The sequence below is a fragment of the Haliotis rubra genome, unplaced genomic scaffold, assembly GCF_003918875.1.
Source record: "Haliotis rubra isolate DU_JTF1 unplaced genomic scaffold, ASM391887v1 Scf204, whole genome shotgun sequence".
Lineage (NCBI taxonomy): Eukaryota > Metazoa > Mollusca > Gastropoda > Lepetellida > Haliotidae > Haliotis > Haliotis rubra.
Window position 1 is genome coordinate 775,905 of NW_025766048.1, and position 18,511 is coordinate 794,415.

Here is an 18,511-nt window from a genome sequence, read left to right on the forward strand (position 1 = left end):
GTGGTTAGTTTAAATTACTGGATGGATGTGTATTTTACGTAAAAATCTTACATTATTTCATCCAATCACAGCTGTCACATGTCTCTATATGCACGCACGCACACATGCACCACCCGCGCAGTCACACAATACGCCAACATCATTTTTGTCTTTCACACAGAATCAATAAGTGTGTTTCCCCCCGAGTTAGTCTTTATCAATATTCCAGCAACATCACATTGAAGGGCACCACAATCAGGGATAATATATTCCAACTCGACCCTTTACCGTGACGTGCGGTACCCGTGAAGATCCGGGTTAGAATTGATCTTCAGTAACCCATGCTTGTCGTAAGATGCGACTAACGGGATCGGGTGGTCAACCTCGCTGACTTGGTTGGCACATGCCATCGGTTCCCAATTGCGCAGATCGATGGTCGTGCTGTTGATCACTGTATTGTCTGGTCTAGACTCGAATATTTAGCTTAAACAGATCTTGTCCTTTTAATCATGGTAAAATAACCCGCATGGATCTTGGCAAAAGGACTGTTTCTCCCTTAGATCTATCAATGATACAATCACCCATAGCCAGTAAGTGTAACTGGGGTGTATTTCAGGAAGATGCGTTAGGTAGTAACCATTTTCCTGTTTTTACTGAAATTCAGGTTCGACCACATCGTGATTCATGTGATAATGTCCCTTGGTGGAAATTCAAGAAGGCTAATTGGGCACTTTTTTCTGGTCTTTGTGCTGAATTGCAGAAGAGTCCATGGGAAAATCGTCTGCTATGAAAGCGGCTTTCCCGCCAAAGTACTGGTGCAATGACAGCTGTGACAAAGCCAATATCGCAAGAAGAAAGGCATTTAATAAGGTTCGCCACTCGTCATTATCATGTGACTTGGCTGATTTTCGTAAGAAACGAGCTACGTTCCAGCGTATTGTACGGAGTACAAAACGATTAAGCTGGAGGGACTATATGCCCAATATTAATAGATTTACATCATTCACGATCGGAGGAAATAATATTCGTTCTCCTTTACTGGTAATGGGAGAAACTGGAGAACTCATATAAAAAATTCAGAAAGTAAATGCTCTTGTTAAACAATTTGAATCTGGTTGCAGTTCTGAAAATTATTGTCATGAATTTAGAGAATATAAGCAAGTCTTTGAAACAAACTTTCTGCCTGAAATGTCTTCTGTCATGTTGGAAAGTAGCTTGGATCCTAATACAGCTATCAGTCATGATGAACTTAAGGCAGCCATATCAAGAACACATAATGCGGCACCAGGTGCAGATGAGCTGTGCTATGAAATGTATATGCCAGAAAAGCATATGCCATATTCTACTGTAGCTGTTATTCGGGAACTTTTGAACTTAAGTTGGTGTTTGGATCCTTGCTTTGGACATGGCGTGATGCAATAAAAGTTCATGTGCCCAAACCAGGATTGCTCTCACTTCTAATTTATGTAAAATCCTGGAGAGAATAGTTACTAATCGCCTGAACTATTATCTTGAACTATTATCCAGTCAGGATTCAGAAAGGGACGTTCATGTAAAGATCAACATGTTCGTCTGGAAACTGAAGCACAGAAAGCTTTATGCAACCAAGAAGACATGTTGTGTGTATTCCTGGACATCGGAAAGGCTTATGACATGGCTTGGAGAAATTGTTTGCTTTTTAAATTGTGGAAGCTTGAAATTAGAGGCAACATGTTCAAGTGGATATGGCCATTTTTGTCCGAAAAACCATTCACGCTCGCATAGGTAAAGAACTATTAGGCGTGCATATGATTGAAAATGGTACCCCACAAGGAAGTGTAATAAGTCCAGTTTTATTCAATATCATGATCAATGACATTTCCGAGGACCTGCCTCTAAACAAAAATGCAGCACAGTTTGCTGATGACGTGTCGTTGTGGAGACGGTTGGTAATTTTCAGTTTGTCTTAGAATCAATACAAACTTGCTTAAGTAAAGTCAGTACATGGTGTTCAAAATGGAGGTTTAAGATTTCAAAATCAAAATCAGTGTCAATGATGATCACAAGACGTAAATTCCCTCATGATATCAATCTAACTCTTGGACACCATAAACTGGAAATGGTGTCGGTGTTCAAATGTCTTGGTGTGTATTTTGATCAAAGATTAACATGGTCTCATCACATCACACATTTATATAACACATGTAACAAGATCATCAATCTATTAAAGTGTATTTCAAAAACAAAGTGGGGGTGCTGATAAGTCAACTATGTTATTGCTGTACAAGGTCCTTATCTTGTCCAGACTTGACTATGGTTGCCAGGTGTATATGTCGGGGCTAAATGTCATCTGAATAAGCTTGATCGAATTCAATCTAAAGTTTTGAGAATATGAACTGGGGCCTATACAACAACTCCAACCTCAGCGCTTTAAGTTGAGTGTTCAGAAATGCCCCTTCACCTTAAGACAGCAGTATCTTTGAAATATTTCTTAAAAATGAAAACCAAGAACAAACACCATGCAGTCACTGAGATTGTTAATGACTGTGTGGAATATGTCATGTGTGACTGGTCTCATGGCAAACTACCCTTTGGCTTCAATATACAGAAATTAGCTGATCAACATGGTCTTTACAACTGTAACCCAGTTGATCCTTCTGCTGAAGCCTGGATTGAATACTGAACTCAGTTTCATAGTGAATAAGAGAATGGACCAAAACATAATAAAAGTGATAACTCAAGACTTTCTGTCTGAAAATTATTCTAATTTCACACACATATATACACTGATGCATCGAAAGAACCATCTAATGATCGTACTGCTGGGGCTTTTTGAATACCCAATTTATCAATCGCTAAGGTGTTCAGATTCCCTGATTATCTTTCTGTTTTTGCAGCTGAACTTTTGTCCATTTTGCAAGCCTTGAGATGCTTAGATGAACATGACCATGAAGCAATTATCTTTACAGATTCTATGGCAGCTATCAAAGCTATAGAAGCTGGTGCAAATGGATCTAGAGATGACATTGTTCATTGGTCATAAAATTCGTCGTCGCCCAGACTTGGACACTATGGGCTTAATGCTTACAGGAGTATTATAGATAAGACGGTCTCTTCTAATTGTGGCCATTGCAATTTGGAGATGCCTGAAAATATTGAACATTATCTAATTACATGACCTGATTAATAATAGCATAAGACATAATCCAAGATTAGATTGGGTCTCGTCATCTGGAAAATTATGTGATCTGGACAGGCTCTCAAAGGGCTTAGACAGATTTAGTTCTGTGATTTTAAATCATTTTAACGCTCTGTCATCTTAACCTATTGCTTTGTTAATGAATAAGTATTTCATGTTTCTGAAATGGAAGCGATTACTTAAGGTTTTAATCGTAACACGAAGAAGAGGTTATTCGATATAAGTATACGTCTATTCAAATGAATATTGATAGTGTTGTCGATTCTTATATGTTAACTAAACGATTCCTTTTGGCGATGAAATTACCTATGATTTTTATTATTTCAAGTCAATGTGTTGGGCCCAAATAGGCCTCTTATTGGCCCACGTCGCCCTAAAACTATAAAACCAACCAACAGCAGGGCCTGTTTGCATCTTACTGTACGTCGTTTAACAAAAGACGTATTCGTAAATCATTTTTGGAATTCTTTATTTCAAAAAGGTCATAATGTATTATATGAGACCCTAAAATATAGAGCACCATGTGGCTACGTACAGTTTAGAAAACATAGAATTATAACAATATGAAAATATCTACTAGTTTCAGAAAGCGAAGCAGGTAGTGCGTCATGACAACATGTCAAACACTTATTGTTTGTCATGACTCAAAACGAGACCAAACACGCGTGCATTGACATAACAATACTTTTTGTGCCTATATTATCGCTATATGAATATTTTTTACTGTTCCAGTATTAGACGGATTGATCGTTGTGTGTTGCCTCAACAATAGGGCCGATTAATGACGTGTAACGAAGTGACGTCACTTCCGGTCAACAGATCAACCCCGTCCGTATTGACATTGAAAACCATAAAAGGCACCTTGGCAATTAACAAATGGAATTCATAACCTCAACAAAATATTTAACAATTATTGTGATTTAAGCTAGCATGTTGCGCGTTCAGTGCAGTTGGTCGTTTACTTCAGTCCGGCGATTGTTGATTTCAGAGAAGCCTTCTCCTGTTGATGAAAAGAAAGCAACACCGTTATATGCTGTGATGATATGTCACAGTTACCAGAAACATTGTTCCTATCTGGAAGAGTTAACTCCCCTAGTGCCCTGTAAATAGGTCCTGTTAACGTTGTGTTTCTACAGTAGTATGATTTGTTCAAATATTGATAATATCAATAACCAAATTTTGCTGATAGCCAATACCAATTTAAATGACTCTAAACACCCGCATTTTCACGATTTCACAATCATCAATTGGAAACCACGAGCAGATCCTGGCACACCAATGGGACGTAACTGTCTACACATGTTTCGAAAAACGCCAAGGTCCTAAAGACTTTCTCCAAAAGCAGACATCCATCGATTTATCCCCATTACAACCATAACATATCACGCCATCATACTAACGTTGTTGCTGTCGTCAAGGAGAATGGTGGTGCCGGAGCCGCCTCCCCAGGAGAAACATTCTTTGTTGATGATGTAGTCGCAGGGGATTTTGTCGCCGGGGCCTGGGGGGTTGCCAGCAGCATCGATCTAAGGGAGATAATCAATATATGAAAGCACAAGGTGGAGAAAGGCATCGTGCGGAATGACGTTGACTGGCGACTAGCAAAAAGGTCCTGTTAACGTTTCAGGTTGAAAATACTAATGTATTTATACAATAGTATGATTAATTCAAACATGATGATATCAATAACCAAATTTGGTTCATAACCAATACCAATTTAAATGACTCTAAACACCCGCATTTTCATGGTTTCGACAAGAGCCGTCATAGGAGGTTACTATTCCGGTATGATAATGTGCTTACAACCCAAGGTTCACAATCATCAATTGAAAACCACGAGCAGATCCTGGCACACCAATGGGACGTAACTGTCTGTACATGTTTCACCTGCCGATACCGAAACGCCAAGGTCCTAAAGACTTTCCCGGTCGCAGACATCCATCGATTTATCCCCATTACAACCATAACATATCACGCCATCATACTAACGTTGTTGCTGTCGTCGTCAAGGAGAATGGTGGTGCCGGAGCCGCCTCCCCAGGAGAAGCATTCTTTGTTGATGAAGTAGTCGCAAGGGACTTTGTCGCTGGGGCCTGGGGGGTTACCAGCAGCATAGATCTAAGGGAGATAATAAATATATGAAAGCAGAAAGGGAGAAAGCCGCCTCCCCAGGAGAAACATTCTTTGTTGATGATGTAGTCGCAGGGGATTTTGTCGCCGGGGCCTGGGGGGTTGCCAGCAGCATCGATCTAAGGGAGATAATCAATATATGAAAGCACAAGGTGGAGAAAGGCATCGTGCGGAATGACGTTGACTGGCGACTAGCAAAAAGGTCCTGTTAACGTTTCAGGTTGAAAATACTAATGTATTTATACAATAGTATGATTAATTCAAACATGATGATATCAATAACCAAATTTGGTTCATAACCAATACCAATTTAAATGACTCTAAACACCCGCATTTTCATGGTTTCGACAAGAGCCGTCATAGGAGGTTACTATTCCGGTATGATAATGTGCTTACAACCCAAGGTTCACAATCATCAATTGAAAACCACGAGCAGATCCTGGCACACCAATGGGACGTAACTGTCTGTACATGTTTCACCTGCCGATACCGAAACGCCAAGGTCCTAAAGACTTTCCCGGTCGCAGACATCCATCGATTTATCCCCATTACAACCATAACATATCACGCCATCATACTAACGTTGTTGCTGTCGTCGTCAAGGAGAATGGTGGTGCCGGAGCCGCCTCCCCAGGAGAAGCATTCTTTGTTGATGAAGTAGTCGCAAGGGACTTTGTCGCTGGGGCCTGGGGGGTTGCCAGCAGCATAGATCTAAGGGAGATAATAAATATATGAAAGCAGAAAGGGGAGAAATGTCTTCATAAATATCATCATCATAAATAGCCATAAATTATGAACGGTCCCTTATCCACCATCAAACATGTGTTTTTTCTTTCGACTGGGGTTTGTTGTATAGGGCAGTTAGGTCTGAGGGCTAAGTACTAACAGCATCTCCGGACTACCATGACAAACTAGTTGTTCTGAATATCCTGGTTCAAATCCAAATGACTCACCCTCAGCTTTTGGCCGGGATTGAGAACGGTGTTGCCGAAGGTGTAGACGGCGTCAGCCTTGCCGGGAATGCTTCTTTTGAGCGTCCATCCGGACAGATCCTGATTCTGAAAGTCAGATAGAGGGACACTTTTACCACAAGTCTCATGGTTACATGACAGCATGAGCGGTGTTTAAAGCGTTCGAACGAAAACCTGGGTTCTTTTGCCCACATGGGTACAATGTGTGAAGCTATTTCTGGTGTCCCCCGCCGTGGAATATTGCTAAAAGCGGCGTAAAACTAAACTCACTCACACTTACATGATAACATGAAGAGCATATGGCAACTGGTTCAAACAGCTTTAATTCAGGCTGTCGTTGTTTAAATCGACCTCAGCACGAAGGCATTCATAACTATCATACCTTAAAGCCTTACGACAGTCGTGGCGCTAAGTTTGCGGCACCCAGATGATATCAGCTAGCATATATGTAATTGATTGCTCATTTGTCAATATGATAAATTCTAGAGAAAATGTCATCATTTTTAAGAAAATATGTAATTTCGTATTCGCTCATGTTTCTGCATTTAATTTTAATGTTTGTAATTTAAAAAAAAATAAATCATTCTCTTATTGCGACCTACTTTTCTCTTAGTTCCAGAGGTGTTGTTCTCAATCAAGATGTAACTTCCGTCAATAGATGCCTCGACGAGGCTGATTGGTCCACAAGACGACCTTGAGTGGGTCATTGTATCAGAAGCCTCGCTGTTCATGCCTGCAGAACGGTTCGTTCCAGCTATTATAATTTTCAGTCAAAAAAGGTGTGAGATTAAAATGAAATGAGTGAGGTGAAAATAAACAAAGGAATTAGATATACAGATAATGTTAAATCCTTTAAATATTGACAGATGGGTTAAGTGCAAAGACGACGACATTGGTAGGAATTAATATTCAGTGGGTATGTGCAATATGCTTCAACGAGTCGAACATTTACTAGGCAAAATGGTTATATAAGACCACAAAGGGTTACATCGTGAGAGAACAATAGAGCGAGGTGTCGGCGGGATATATGATAATTGATTTGCAAGCAGAGCAAGCTGGACTAGGCCAAACCGCATAAAGGCAACTTGGGACAGCTGCAATGTCTCAGTTTAACACAGGACACCAGATTCAATGTCTCAGTTCAACACAAAAAAACCCCAAATACACGTATTACCTTGTAACTCACTCTGCCTGGCAACGATGCAAAGGGGTATCGCCACGTAACAGTTATCGACAGCACCTGGCTGTAGCGCTTGCGCAGACAGCTTGACTTATACTTCCGTAATAGAGACATCACTAAAGTATGGTGTCCTATAATTGCCATCGCGTGGCGCGTAAAAAAAGAACTACGCCGTGGACGACGTCGATTTTGTAATTTTGTCGTAGATCATTCTTGTGTATTTCTGCACGACGTCGTGGTCGACGTCGACGTAGTCTTTTTTATGCGACGTCGTGGGCGACGTCGCCCACGACGTAGTTCTTTTTTTACGCGCCACGCGATGGCAATTATAGGACACCATACTTAAGCGATAGGCTATGAGAGTTAAAATCACTCTAAGTATTTTACATTGCAGAAGTAACAAATATGAATCCTCTCGAACGACTAGACACAAACACACGTGTGTGGGAGATGTCACGTGACCATTAGTGTGTTTACATGAAGTTTCATAAATGATGAGAACGGAATGAAAATCATCCTGGCTATGTTAGGAATCTATGACATATTACAGTTCAGTCCACTAAAAGTGCAGATTGTGATTTGCCTAAACATACCGATAATGCCAACTCTCAATCACTAACCTTTGAACTGACCTAAATTTCCATCTCCGTTTTATGGACTCGACAGATACCATGCAGACGATACTGACAAAATATAACTAGCAGGCGACATGTCAATTATCACCTTTCTCTTTTAACTTTTCCCTGAGAAAACAAAACATGCCAAAATTGCAAAGACCTACTCCAACCGCGCGGCGATATCTCCACATTTCCGTCGTCTGCTCGTTTTCGTCAAAGCAGACGTAACAATTCATTTCCACTAGCAGACTAAGATTAATAAAGCCTAGAGTTTGAACCCAATTTGTTTTCGCATTCTGTTGTAGATTTAACCGATTCTCAGTTACTGTACAGCGTCGATTATGACAAATTAGTAATGGACGGGCTGATTTCATTCACAGCTGTTGGTAACGAATGGAATTTGCCATTGTGAATGCAAGATTCATTTATTTAATTTATTCTGTGCATATTTTTCTCTTGCAGATATTATCACATAACTTTCATATACATATTTCATGCATCATTAATGTTATCCTACTCTGTACTGTCTCGGTAGCGCAGTGCAGCTCTTCCTTCATCCCAGTGTCAGTTAATACCTCCCATCTTAGTAATCCAGCCAGCTCGGGTTCAAGCCAAGCTTTTGTAGATTTGTTCAGTTATGTTACATATCCCATAGTACCACTTTCCTGTCATGTGACCATAAAAAGCACATGTCACAGGGGGTAAGCCCTGTCTATGCTCAACCGGAAGTTGGTCGTCATCAACTACCATTTCCTCTAGTTTTAAACTTTAAGTAGATGTATTACATATAGATGTTATTTAGTATTGGCTTTCAGCCACAGTTACTACTCGATGTAAACAATGTACAATCACTGAACTTTGTTGCTCAAACACACCTGTACAATTTTAATCAGATAAATTATGTATGATTGTTGTATATTACTGTGACTACAGCTACTGACTGTCTTCTCTCTGAGAATGTTGTACCACTTCTGAGTCTTAGGATCCATAACCCGTAGATTTTTAGTCAGATAAACTACATCTGATGGTGTTTACTATTGGCTTATAGTTATATACTTACCTCCATGTGTTTTTGAACCTTTTCAGGTCAATAAGTATACACATCTATAGTCAGATAAATCACACCTGATATGGTAGCCTATTAGCTCATAGCAGAGACCATATAATAGAGGGACGGCCCTCCCGAACAGTTTATCACTAACCATCAGCGCTACGGCCTGGCATGTAACTGATACACATCGACACCCTGCTGCTAACTTCCCTCTTCCGGTACACATGCGCAACAAATGCGCAGACATTCGCAAATGAGCACTCTGGTAACCACGTAAACAATATTGCGTAATATCCGGGCCGAGAGTGAATTCCCTTAGCGGGATTTCACCGGCTGCGTTTGGCAGTTAAGCATTACATGGACAGCTCCATTAAACTGATTACAATAATCTTAATTTTTATCTTATCTCTCATTTGCACATGTCAACTGACAACATCGCAGAACATGTATCATTCGCGAAATGCGTGTCGTCATAAGCCTGGAATATTTGTTTCAACATTCGGCATGGCCATGGGCGACTTAATTCATTCACTGGGATGATTCCGACTTGGACCTCGATACTTACTTGGAGAATTCACAGACTACGACAGGACAGAGAATATAAACTCAAAATACAAAAATCAAACTAACCCAGTCAGGTAAAGGCAGTTTTAACATTACAGTTGCCAATATCCCCGATGCTCCCTAAACGTATCATCACATGGTTAATCTCAAGATTTACTTGCAAGTATTCGTTGGCACAAAACGAGGGTGTGGTCAAGCAGTCGATGAAAGTAAAAATTCCCCGCGAATTTATAAAGAATGTGCAGATTTGCAAGCGTTAGCCAATCAGAGGACTTGCTTCGACCACACCCCTTTTGTGTGCGGACATATCGTCATCCATTTGTGTCAAGATCGTTTAGTTGAGAGTCAAAATTGGTTTTCAATCGACTTGCAGAAATAACAATAAAGAATTGGTAGGTGTCATGAGTGTTGCTCGATAGGCCAATCATCCATGATTATGTTTACATAAAGTTTTAATCGATTGCATGCGATGGTAGCATAGCGATCGGCATCGCAGTCGGGTAGGGTGCACCCTAGAAGTGTCCGGCCTTGTCATTATGTATTGTACTGTGAAGCATTTCGAGTCGGGGTGTCATCTCAAAAACAATATTATTAAAATCATGAATCCTCGGAAAGACACGAGGGCCTGTGACTGACTGGTGTTTATTATAAAGTTTATAGTCCCAACGAAACACGATTTCACATTTTCCAAGAGCGTTAATGTTTTTATAATGCCAGTTTGGGGCTAGCAGTGATTATGCTTTGGGCCGTTTGGAGACACTTGTTGTTTTTTCAAAGGGAAGCCACTAAATACTAAAGTCACTTGCCTCCGAGCCCATGAAATATATGTGTTAAATGGGCTGTACTACATTACCCTATCACTTAAAAAAATTCAACAAAGTGTCAACTTTAACTTGGCAGGAAAATGCAACCAATAACATTAAAACACAACATCACACGTTCTTATATGTACAATGTATTTATTGTAGAATAGGACCATAGATCTATATGTACAATCATGTATTACTAAATTCAACCATTTAGATATTCTTTCAGTAAAAAAACACAGTAAATGTGAATTTCAACTGTTGCAAAATAAACTCTAAACTGAATTTGAAATTAAAATTATGCAATAGTTGGTTGCCAATGCTCTTTCAAACAAGGTATATCTACTTAATCAAGATGGGAATATTGTACTTAATAGTAGGCTCTTTGAGTAGCCCTTCCGATGAAAACTTTCTTTTTCCTGGGCATCTACAAAACAAATGATAATTTTATGATATAAATATAATGTTGAATAATGAGTTCATTTTTCATTTTTGTTGTTGCATAAGACAGGTTGTAGGTACTGTGTAAGCCCAGGTAAACTCATAATCAAACTTCATTAGGAAAAATAATGATAACAGAAAAATATTTGAATTGTTACATGATAAATGAGGACCTTTTCCAAGAATATAATCATCAAAATGAACAATAATGGAAATATGTACTTTATTCAAACGATTAGGTGAATGAGACTTTTGTAGAATGATTTAAATATATATTCACGTTATATTAATGAACAAAATGAATGTTATGTCGTCTGCTACATGATAATTGAAATGTTCAGTATACGACGCAAATATGGGTTTACGCCAAAAATCATAAAAAATAAAATACCGATCGTAGCCATATAAAATGTGTACCACGCAAAAGAGGAAATCGCAATGAATGTTCACATGTTTATTTGAAACATGCTAGTAATAAGCTGTTCTTGTGAAAGCGTGCGAAAATCAAGTGTAGTGGAGTAAAATATTTCGGAAAACATCATATTTCATCGCATTGCACGAGCCAAAATAAGGAATGACGCGAACGCCACAGACTTATAAATGACCCTATACAAATCTTTATCTTATTTTCTTTCATTACACCCCGGTAACTAAGGATTTGCATTGAGAATTAGTATCCGTTATTGAAAATCAAAATCGGGACTTTTGCCGCCGATTTTACACCTCCGCCATTGTTCTCACAGAACGACGAGCACACATGACAGTTTTCATCAAATACAAAGACAAATATATGCTTTAGCACCCCTAATACACCTGTAATGCACTGTTGCAAATGTAAGTATAGGCATGAGAATACATGAAAAAAATCAAATCTTACCTTTGCAATGAAAATACGCGAAATCAATGACTGAAGTCAACACACGTTTTTGCCAGCTTCCGGATAGGCTGCGCAGTACAAGCCGTAGCGCTGATGGTTTTGCGCACTGGCTAGAGGGCCGTCCCTCTATTATATGGTCTCTGCTCATAGTCATAGAGTGACTCTGCTTGCAGACTTTCTGCCACTGTTCAATTATTTTCAAACATGCTTGTACATCTCTAAGCTGACAAATTACATCTGATCGTGTATACTATTGGCCTTTTGGTTTGCTATTAGCCTATAGCCATATGTGTCTTTCTTGAACTTTGCATCTCAAACAGTCAGATTGTCTGTCTATATCTGATTTTATGTATCACTGGCATACAACCTTGAAGTTTACATTCTCTGTCAAACATTATGCCAATCTTGAACCGGTTTGTACCAGCCGGAGATAGAGTATATCTGGTTTTATACAGCAGTTTTATATAATACTGTATATCTGTACAGCCAGTGAATTACTTCATTACACTTTTAGATGTCCATCGCCTTGAACTTTGTTATGAAGCTTGTACAATAAGCTGATGCCTGTTCGTACCCATGTGATTGTACCCATTATGCTGGAATAAAAACAAACCAAAAAATACCATTTCCTCGATACACAGTCAATTGTTTTACAAAAATTATGTTATTATTACTTAGGCCTTAAACAAATGCAAATATACAAAGGATTCTCGGCTGAATGGTATTTAAAAGGAGTGGACTTTTTAAAAGTACATAATACCGAATAGACAAAGTAAATTTTGTAAAGGGACGACATGGCAAGCCCGTGGCAGGTAGACCCGGTCCCTCACCCTTGCTAACCGCCGAGGAGGAAAGAAGCTTTGTAAATTATTTGAAATATAATTCCAAAACTGTTTTCCGAGTATGGAGCCTCTGAGAGATGGTTTAGATCATTCTTGTCTCGTCACCCTGAGCTTCAGGAGCGACGGCCAGAGAGTCAAGATTGCTCTAGAACTAGGATGTCAAATGAGATCGTTATGGGTCAGTATTTTGAATTGCTGGCCACCACACTTGACAAATTAGACCTCAGACGAACCTGGCCAGATTTTTAATGTTGATGAGTCGGGATTTATTGGGAAGGAGATGGTCAGGGAGAAAGTGACATGCCAACGAGGGACTCACTAATATCAACCACAGGCAAACTGTAGCGCAAATAGGATTGCGCAACAAAGAGAAAATGACCAGTCTTCCTATATGCAAGCGAAGCGAGCAAAGGTTGGCAATGTTCTTCTCTCGCTTCGGTTCGAAAAACATTTTTAGAATCAAAATAAAATATCGCTACCATCAAAGGTAGACACCCATTTTCCTCTCATGCCATATCAAACCGTTCTTCGCCTCCATTACCCCTGCCAGCTTCCGGTTCAACGGAGTGAAGGAACAAGAAATTAAATAGAAATATCATATTGCGTAATTTTACCATTAAACTGTTGTATTGTTTCTACAAAAAACACTTCAGGTGTAGTGGGCGAAATGCATCCTCGATAATCTCCAGGGTATACGTTACGATCACTCTCCACTAAACCCTGGATGCATTCACGGCCTGGGGCGATGATTTTATTACCTCCCTTGGCTGGCTCCGCATTCTCACAGTAGCCAATCAGCTAAGCCGCCGTTACAACCGAGCTTGCCAAAGATTGCGGTCGCAGTTGCAAAGGTTTGTTCGTAGTGCCACTCAGATTTTTGGGGAAATAATAAAGACAAATTCACAGATCTGAAACTTTAAAAAGAATATATGAAAGAACTCCTTCTACTTCAGAGTACCTCTGCATCAATTGTGTTGCCAAGTTTAAACAGTTAGATCATTTAAGACGCGAAAGTGAGTAGTGATTGGTACGCTCAACTTCCCAGCGTAGGCACCTGACTGGATAAAAAGCCAGCAAAGGGAGGTAATAAAATCATCGCCCCAAGCCGTGGATGCATCCAGGGTATAGTGGAGAGTGATCGTAAGATATACCCTGGAGATTATCGAGGATGGGCGAAATGAAGCAGGAGAGGTAACTTCACAAGTATTTGATATGGCGGACATGTGAATCAACAAGTATATTTAGATTTAAGTCCCCTGTTCCTTCACTCCGTTGAACCGGAAGTTGGCAAGGGTAATGGAGGCGAAGAACGGTTTGATATGGCATGAGTGGCCCTTAAAATTTTTGATTAAATATGTAAATATATATCGCATATGGGAAGACTGGTCATTTTCTCTTTGTTGCGCAACCCTACTTGCGCTACAGTTTGCCTATGTACAAACAGACGGTGACTTCGTCGGACCATGTGACGGCCACTATTTGTGTATGTGCCAATGGCAGGGTGTCGCCAACTATGCTTATTTTCGCCAAATCACTGCCACATAGAGATTACACTGATGGTGTCCCTGCCGACTGGCTGTTTTCTAGCTCTGTGAGTGGTTATGTTGACAGCGAGCTGTTCATGGAGTGGTGGACGTTCCAACTATGGACGTGAGAGTCGAGTTCTCCTCGATCTCAATAACCATGACTGTCATATCAGGCTTGAACTCTTGGAGTGTGCAGTTGACAACCAAATCGAATTGCTGTCCCTCGCACCTCATACTACCCTCACACTGCAGCCCCAAGATGTATCCATTTTTGGCCCATTAAAGGCCAAGTTCATAAACCTAGCTACAAAGCTTGGATTTGTCAACAACCAAATGGTAATAGGGAAAGCTCGATTCCACTCAATTGACCAGGTTTGTTCGCCTTCTAGGGTCAAAGAGTCGTTCAGAAAAACACGGGAATCGTTCCGTTCTCTCCTGATGCCATCGACAAAACCAGCTTGTCGCTCCGTCATTCCCCCAGACCAGACAGATCAGTGATTGACATCATGAGCATCGATCAACACAATTGGGATACAATGCCTTGTGGCAACCATACCAGCGAGACTGACCACCCGATCCCGTTAGTCGCCTCCTACGTTATGCATGGGTTGCTGAAGACCTTGATCTTCACGGATAATGGAAGGAGTTCAACACCAGGACGCAGCGTCTTGTACAATCGAGGAGTAATGTGTTATTAGGAAACTATCGCTCAATGTAAAGGCTATGAACGTCACTCTGATGCTGTATGCAGGAAGGCCTACTTTCACATAAGAAGCATCAGCCTTATCAAAAGGTACATTGGAGAGAAAGCAGTTAAGACACTTGTCCATGCTTTTGTTACATCATGCTTAGACCATTGCAATAGTCTCCTTTACGGCTCATCAGCGAAAACACTAGACAAACTACAGAGAGTCCAGAACTGTGCTGCTCGCCTCATTACTGGGACCAAACGGACAGAGCACATCAGTCCAGTACTTAAGACTCTCCACTGGCTCCTCATCAGATACAGAATCATGTTTAAGATTCTCATCTTTGTGTTAAACTCTCTCCACCTTCTGGCATCAGTATATATCAGTGACTTGATCTCACTTTACAACCCCAGAAGAGCACTGAGACCCAACTCCCCACGAGTGCTAGAAATTCCAACGACAAGAAAAAAGAATTTCGGCGTCAGAGCTTTTTCTAAAGCAGGACCGTGACTGTGGAAAAACTTGCCACCAAACATCCAGAACATTGAAGAACTTGAACAATTCAAACGTGTCTTGAAAACTCACTTTTTTTGACAGTGCCTTTGCCTAAGCGCCTCTGAGCAAAGTTGTTGGAAAAGGCACTATATAAATACTAACTTTATTATTATTATTATTATAAAGGAACCGCATCATTCAGGCAGACCACTCAAGACGTCAGCTAGACAAGATGCAGCCCTACTTAGACTTGTTCGGCGATTTCCCTTTGCACCAAGACCAATGTTAAAACGTCAATTGGGCGGTGAGGTAGCCTAGAGGTTAAAGTGTTCACTCGCCACGCCGAAGACCCGGGTTCGATTCCCCACATGGGCACAATGTGTGAAGCCCATTTCTGGTGTCCCCTGCTGTGATGTTGCTGAAATATTGCTAAAAGCTGCGTAAACAACTCACTCACTCACAAAAACGTCAATCGCTTCCTCATCAACAACTCTGTTATAAAACTGTTAGAAATCGACTGAAAACAGCAGGGTATAAGGCCAGGAGTCGCATATGCTCCAAGGAACATCCTGGAAGAAGTTTGATTCGGCGGGGATCCTTGATGGTATGGGTCTGTGTGTCGTGTGACTGCAAACTTCAGCTTGTGACAGCGAGAGGAAATCTCAAAGGACTAAGATATCAAGGAAATCTTGAGGAGACATGTAGTACCTCATTGTGACAATCATCCCTTATTAACAGGGCCAATCATAATGGATGACAAGGCCCGGCCAGCCTGGTTCCCTGGGTCTGTTGCGCTTGCGCTAACGCTCCGGCATCGACCCAGGCAACCACTGCCGAATGGCGGCCTTCACTGCAGGGAGACGCGCCATACATTTACTGTAGGAAAATCCGAGAACGGGTGGTTAGAAATTTTTCAAAGCATTTTCATCGATAACATGGCAAAGTACACGTCACCAGAACAACGCCAATCGTTACTTTCAGTGTACGAAAACGTTATTTAAGCAGTTTCGAGACACGAAAATCGTCGCTACATTGGCGATATGTAAACAATGACACCGACATGTTCTTTGATGTTTCGTTTCAACTCGCTATTGCCAAGAAATCGTACACATAAACCATGGATCTGAACGACCACACTGATTGAATATAGTTAGCATCTTTATTTTAGCAAATTTGATCAAGTGTAGTTCGATGATTTGGTCCCACTTTCTCCTGTTGTATGCTGGAAATAAACTGAACGCCAAGTAATAGTAACTAGAAAATAGTTGTTACCACATTATATAATGAATAATAAATAGACTTAATACATTTGAAACACATAACTGAATAATTTAACCATGTATTTTTAACAATGTATGTGCTTTCAAAATGGAATAATAATAGAAGAATATGGCCTGTTTATTATTTATATTCATTTCGCATATATACTCATGCCAGTAATGGTTGTCACCCCCTCCCAACCCCAACCCCCACACACCCCCACCCCTTTCCAATTACAAAAATTGAAGGGGGTGACAACCATTATAAGCATGAGTTTATCATGCAGTCGTTAACAGTCCCAAAGGTTCGATCAGTTTCATTCGGCGAGCGACCATTCCGACATGCAGCTCCATATCTATGGAATTCGTTCAACATAAACCTTTCTGATTCTCTCGCAAGTTTCAAATCTCCCTTACCAACTCTTCAAACCATCAGGTATATTTATTGTATATTATCCTCTGATTTTATTGGGGGCGGTGGGGTAGCCTAATGGTTAAAGCGACCGCTCGACATGCTGAAGACCCGGGTTCGATTCCCCACATGGGTGCAATGTGTGAAGCCCATTTCTGATCTCCCCCGCCGTGATATTGCTGGAATATTGCTAAAAGCGGCGTCAAACCATACTCACTCACTCTGATTTTATTGTAGCGCCATGGGCATGCCCAATAGCGTGGATGCAAGCTCATTATAAATGTACATTATTATTATTGTTATTTATCATTAAAGGAGAATCCTCCATTTCTGGACAGACTCCTTGGAGAAATCAGACGGGCGGAAATGCAGAAAACACAACGTACCAAAGACACAGGATAAATGAATAGTTTCCAAGTCAGGAGATCATTTGATGTAAGTGTTTAAGCATGTTATACGTGGAAAACCACCTCAGCGATTCTATTCAAGATATTCTCTGCTCAGCATGGATTAGAATCTGAAGTTATCTGAACACGGCATTTCTACTCGCCATCAGCACAATAGCCTCACGTCCTGTGGGTGTTCCGACAACATTCAAACAGGCAACATTTCAATGATTACTTTGCGCTTGGGCAGATATTAGGACCGGAGTTTTCAAGTGGACAGATATTAAAAGGGGTTATGCACATACTGCAAGTTTTCTGAACATCATTCATCTGTAGCTGGCCTTTTTGAAACAGATAAAATAGAAATCTGTAGGGGTTGCATTTAAATTGAGTTTAGCTATCCTTATCCAGCGAGACAGTTTTAAACGTTGTGCGGGATTTTGCGGCATGTTGGTTAATGGTGGTTGAGTGAAACATTCTAAATACGAATACTTGGAATTCATGAAATAAACATGCTGTATGGCACCAACGCAGGTGTTGGCGACGTTGACTAGCACAACTTCTTTTCTGTCCGACGACAGACTGGGATATTTACAGACCCCCTACATATACAGCCTGTCTGATTTCATTTGAGACCGAGTAATTGCTCACTAACACAAAATGTAATAATTGCAACCAAACCAAATTTTGCAGTCACTTGAAATCGACAGAGCAACTCTGATTATTTGTCTCATAACTTTGGACACCCGAATAAAAAAAGTTGTTCAACAAGGGTCATTATTTTGTTGTCTTATTACGCTATATTTTACGAGGGGTGATCACTTGCTGGTAGAACAGCCGTTTATCAAAAATGGCGTGTGTAGTGAAATTTCGATTTCACACGTGTAACTCGCACACCTGGCTGTTCTACCAGAAAGTGCCAAGCCCCTCCACCCCACCCCACCAAACACACACACACACAAAATCATTTTGTCTTGCACTCAGAATCAATATTCCAGCAACATCGCGTTGAAGGACACCGCAATTAAAGATTCGAACCCGACCCGTCGCCCTGACGTGCGAACGCTTCAATCACTATGTTACCCAACTGTCTCTTCAAACACTGTCA

At 40.6% G+C, this 18,511-nt stretch overlaps 1 protein-coding gene and 1 long non-coding RNA gene across 2 annotated transcripts; both read right to left on the reverse strand.

Annotated features, from left to right (window-relative positions):
- Positions 1-3,618: 3,618 nt before the first annotated feature.
- Positions 3,619-4,758, reverse strand: LOC124275914. The gene is made up of 2 exons (XR_006898379.1): positions 4,558-4,758; positions 3,619-4,157 (listed from the first exon to the last, which is right to left on the reverse strand). It is a non-coding gene; the product is annotated as an uncharacterized LOC124275914 (long non-coding RNA).
- A 746-nt stretch (positions 4,759-5,504) lies between these two features.
- LOC124275913 (non-neuronal cytoplasmic intermediate filament protein A-like) lies at positions 5,505-7,066 on the reverse strand. Its single transcript, XM_046711602.1, has 3 exons — positions 6,861-7,066; positions 6,241-6,345; positions 5,505-5,998 (listed from the first exon to the last, which is right to left on the reverse strand). The coding sequence occupies exons 1-3, from the start codon at positions 6,987-6,989 to the stop codon at positions 5,852-5,854; spliced, it is 381 nt and encodes a 126-aa protein (XP_046567558.1). The 5' UTR covers positions 6,990-7,066; the 3' UTR covers positions 5,505-5,851.
- Between the last annotated feature and the right edge of the window lie 11,445 nt (positions 7,067-18,511).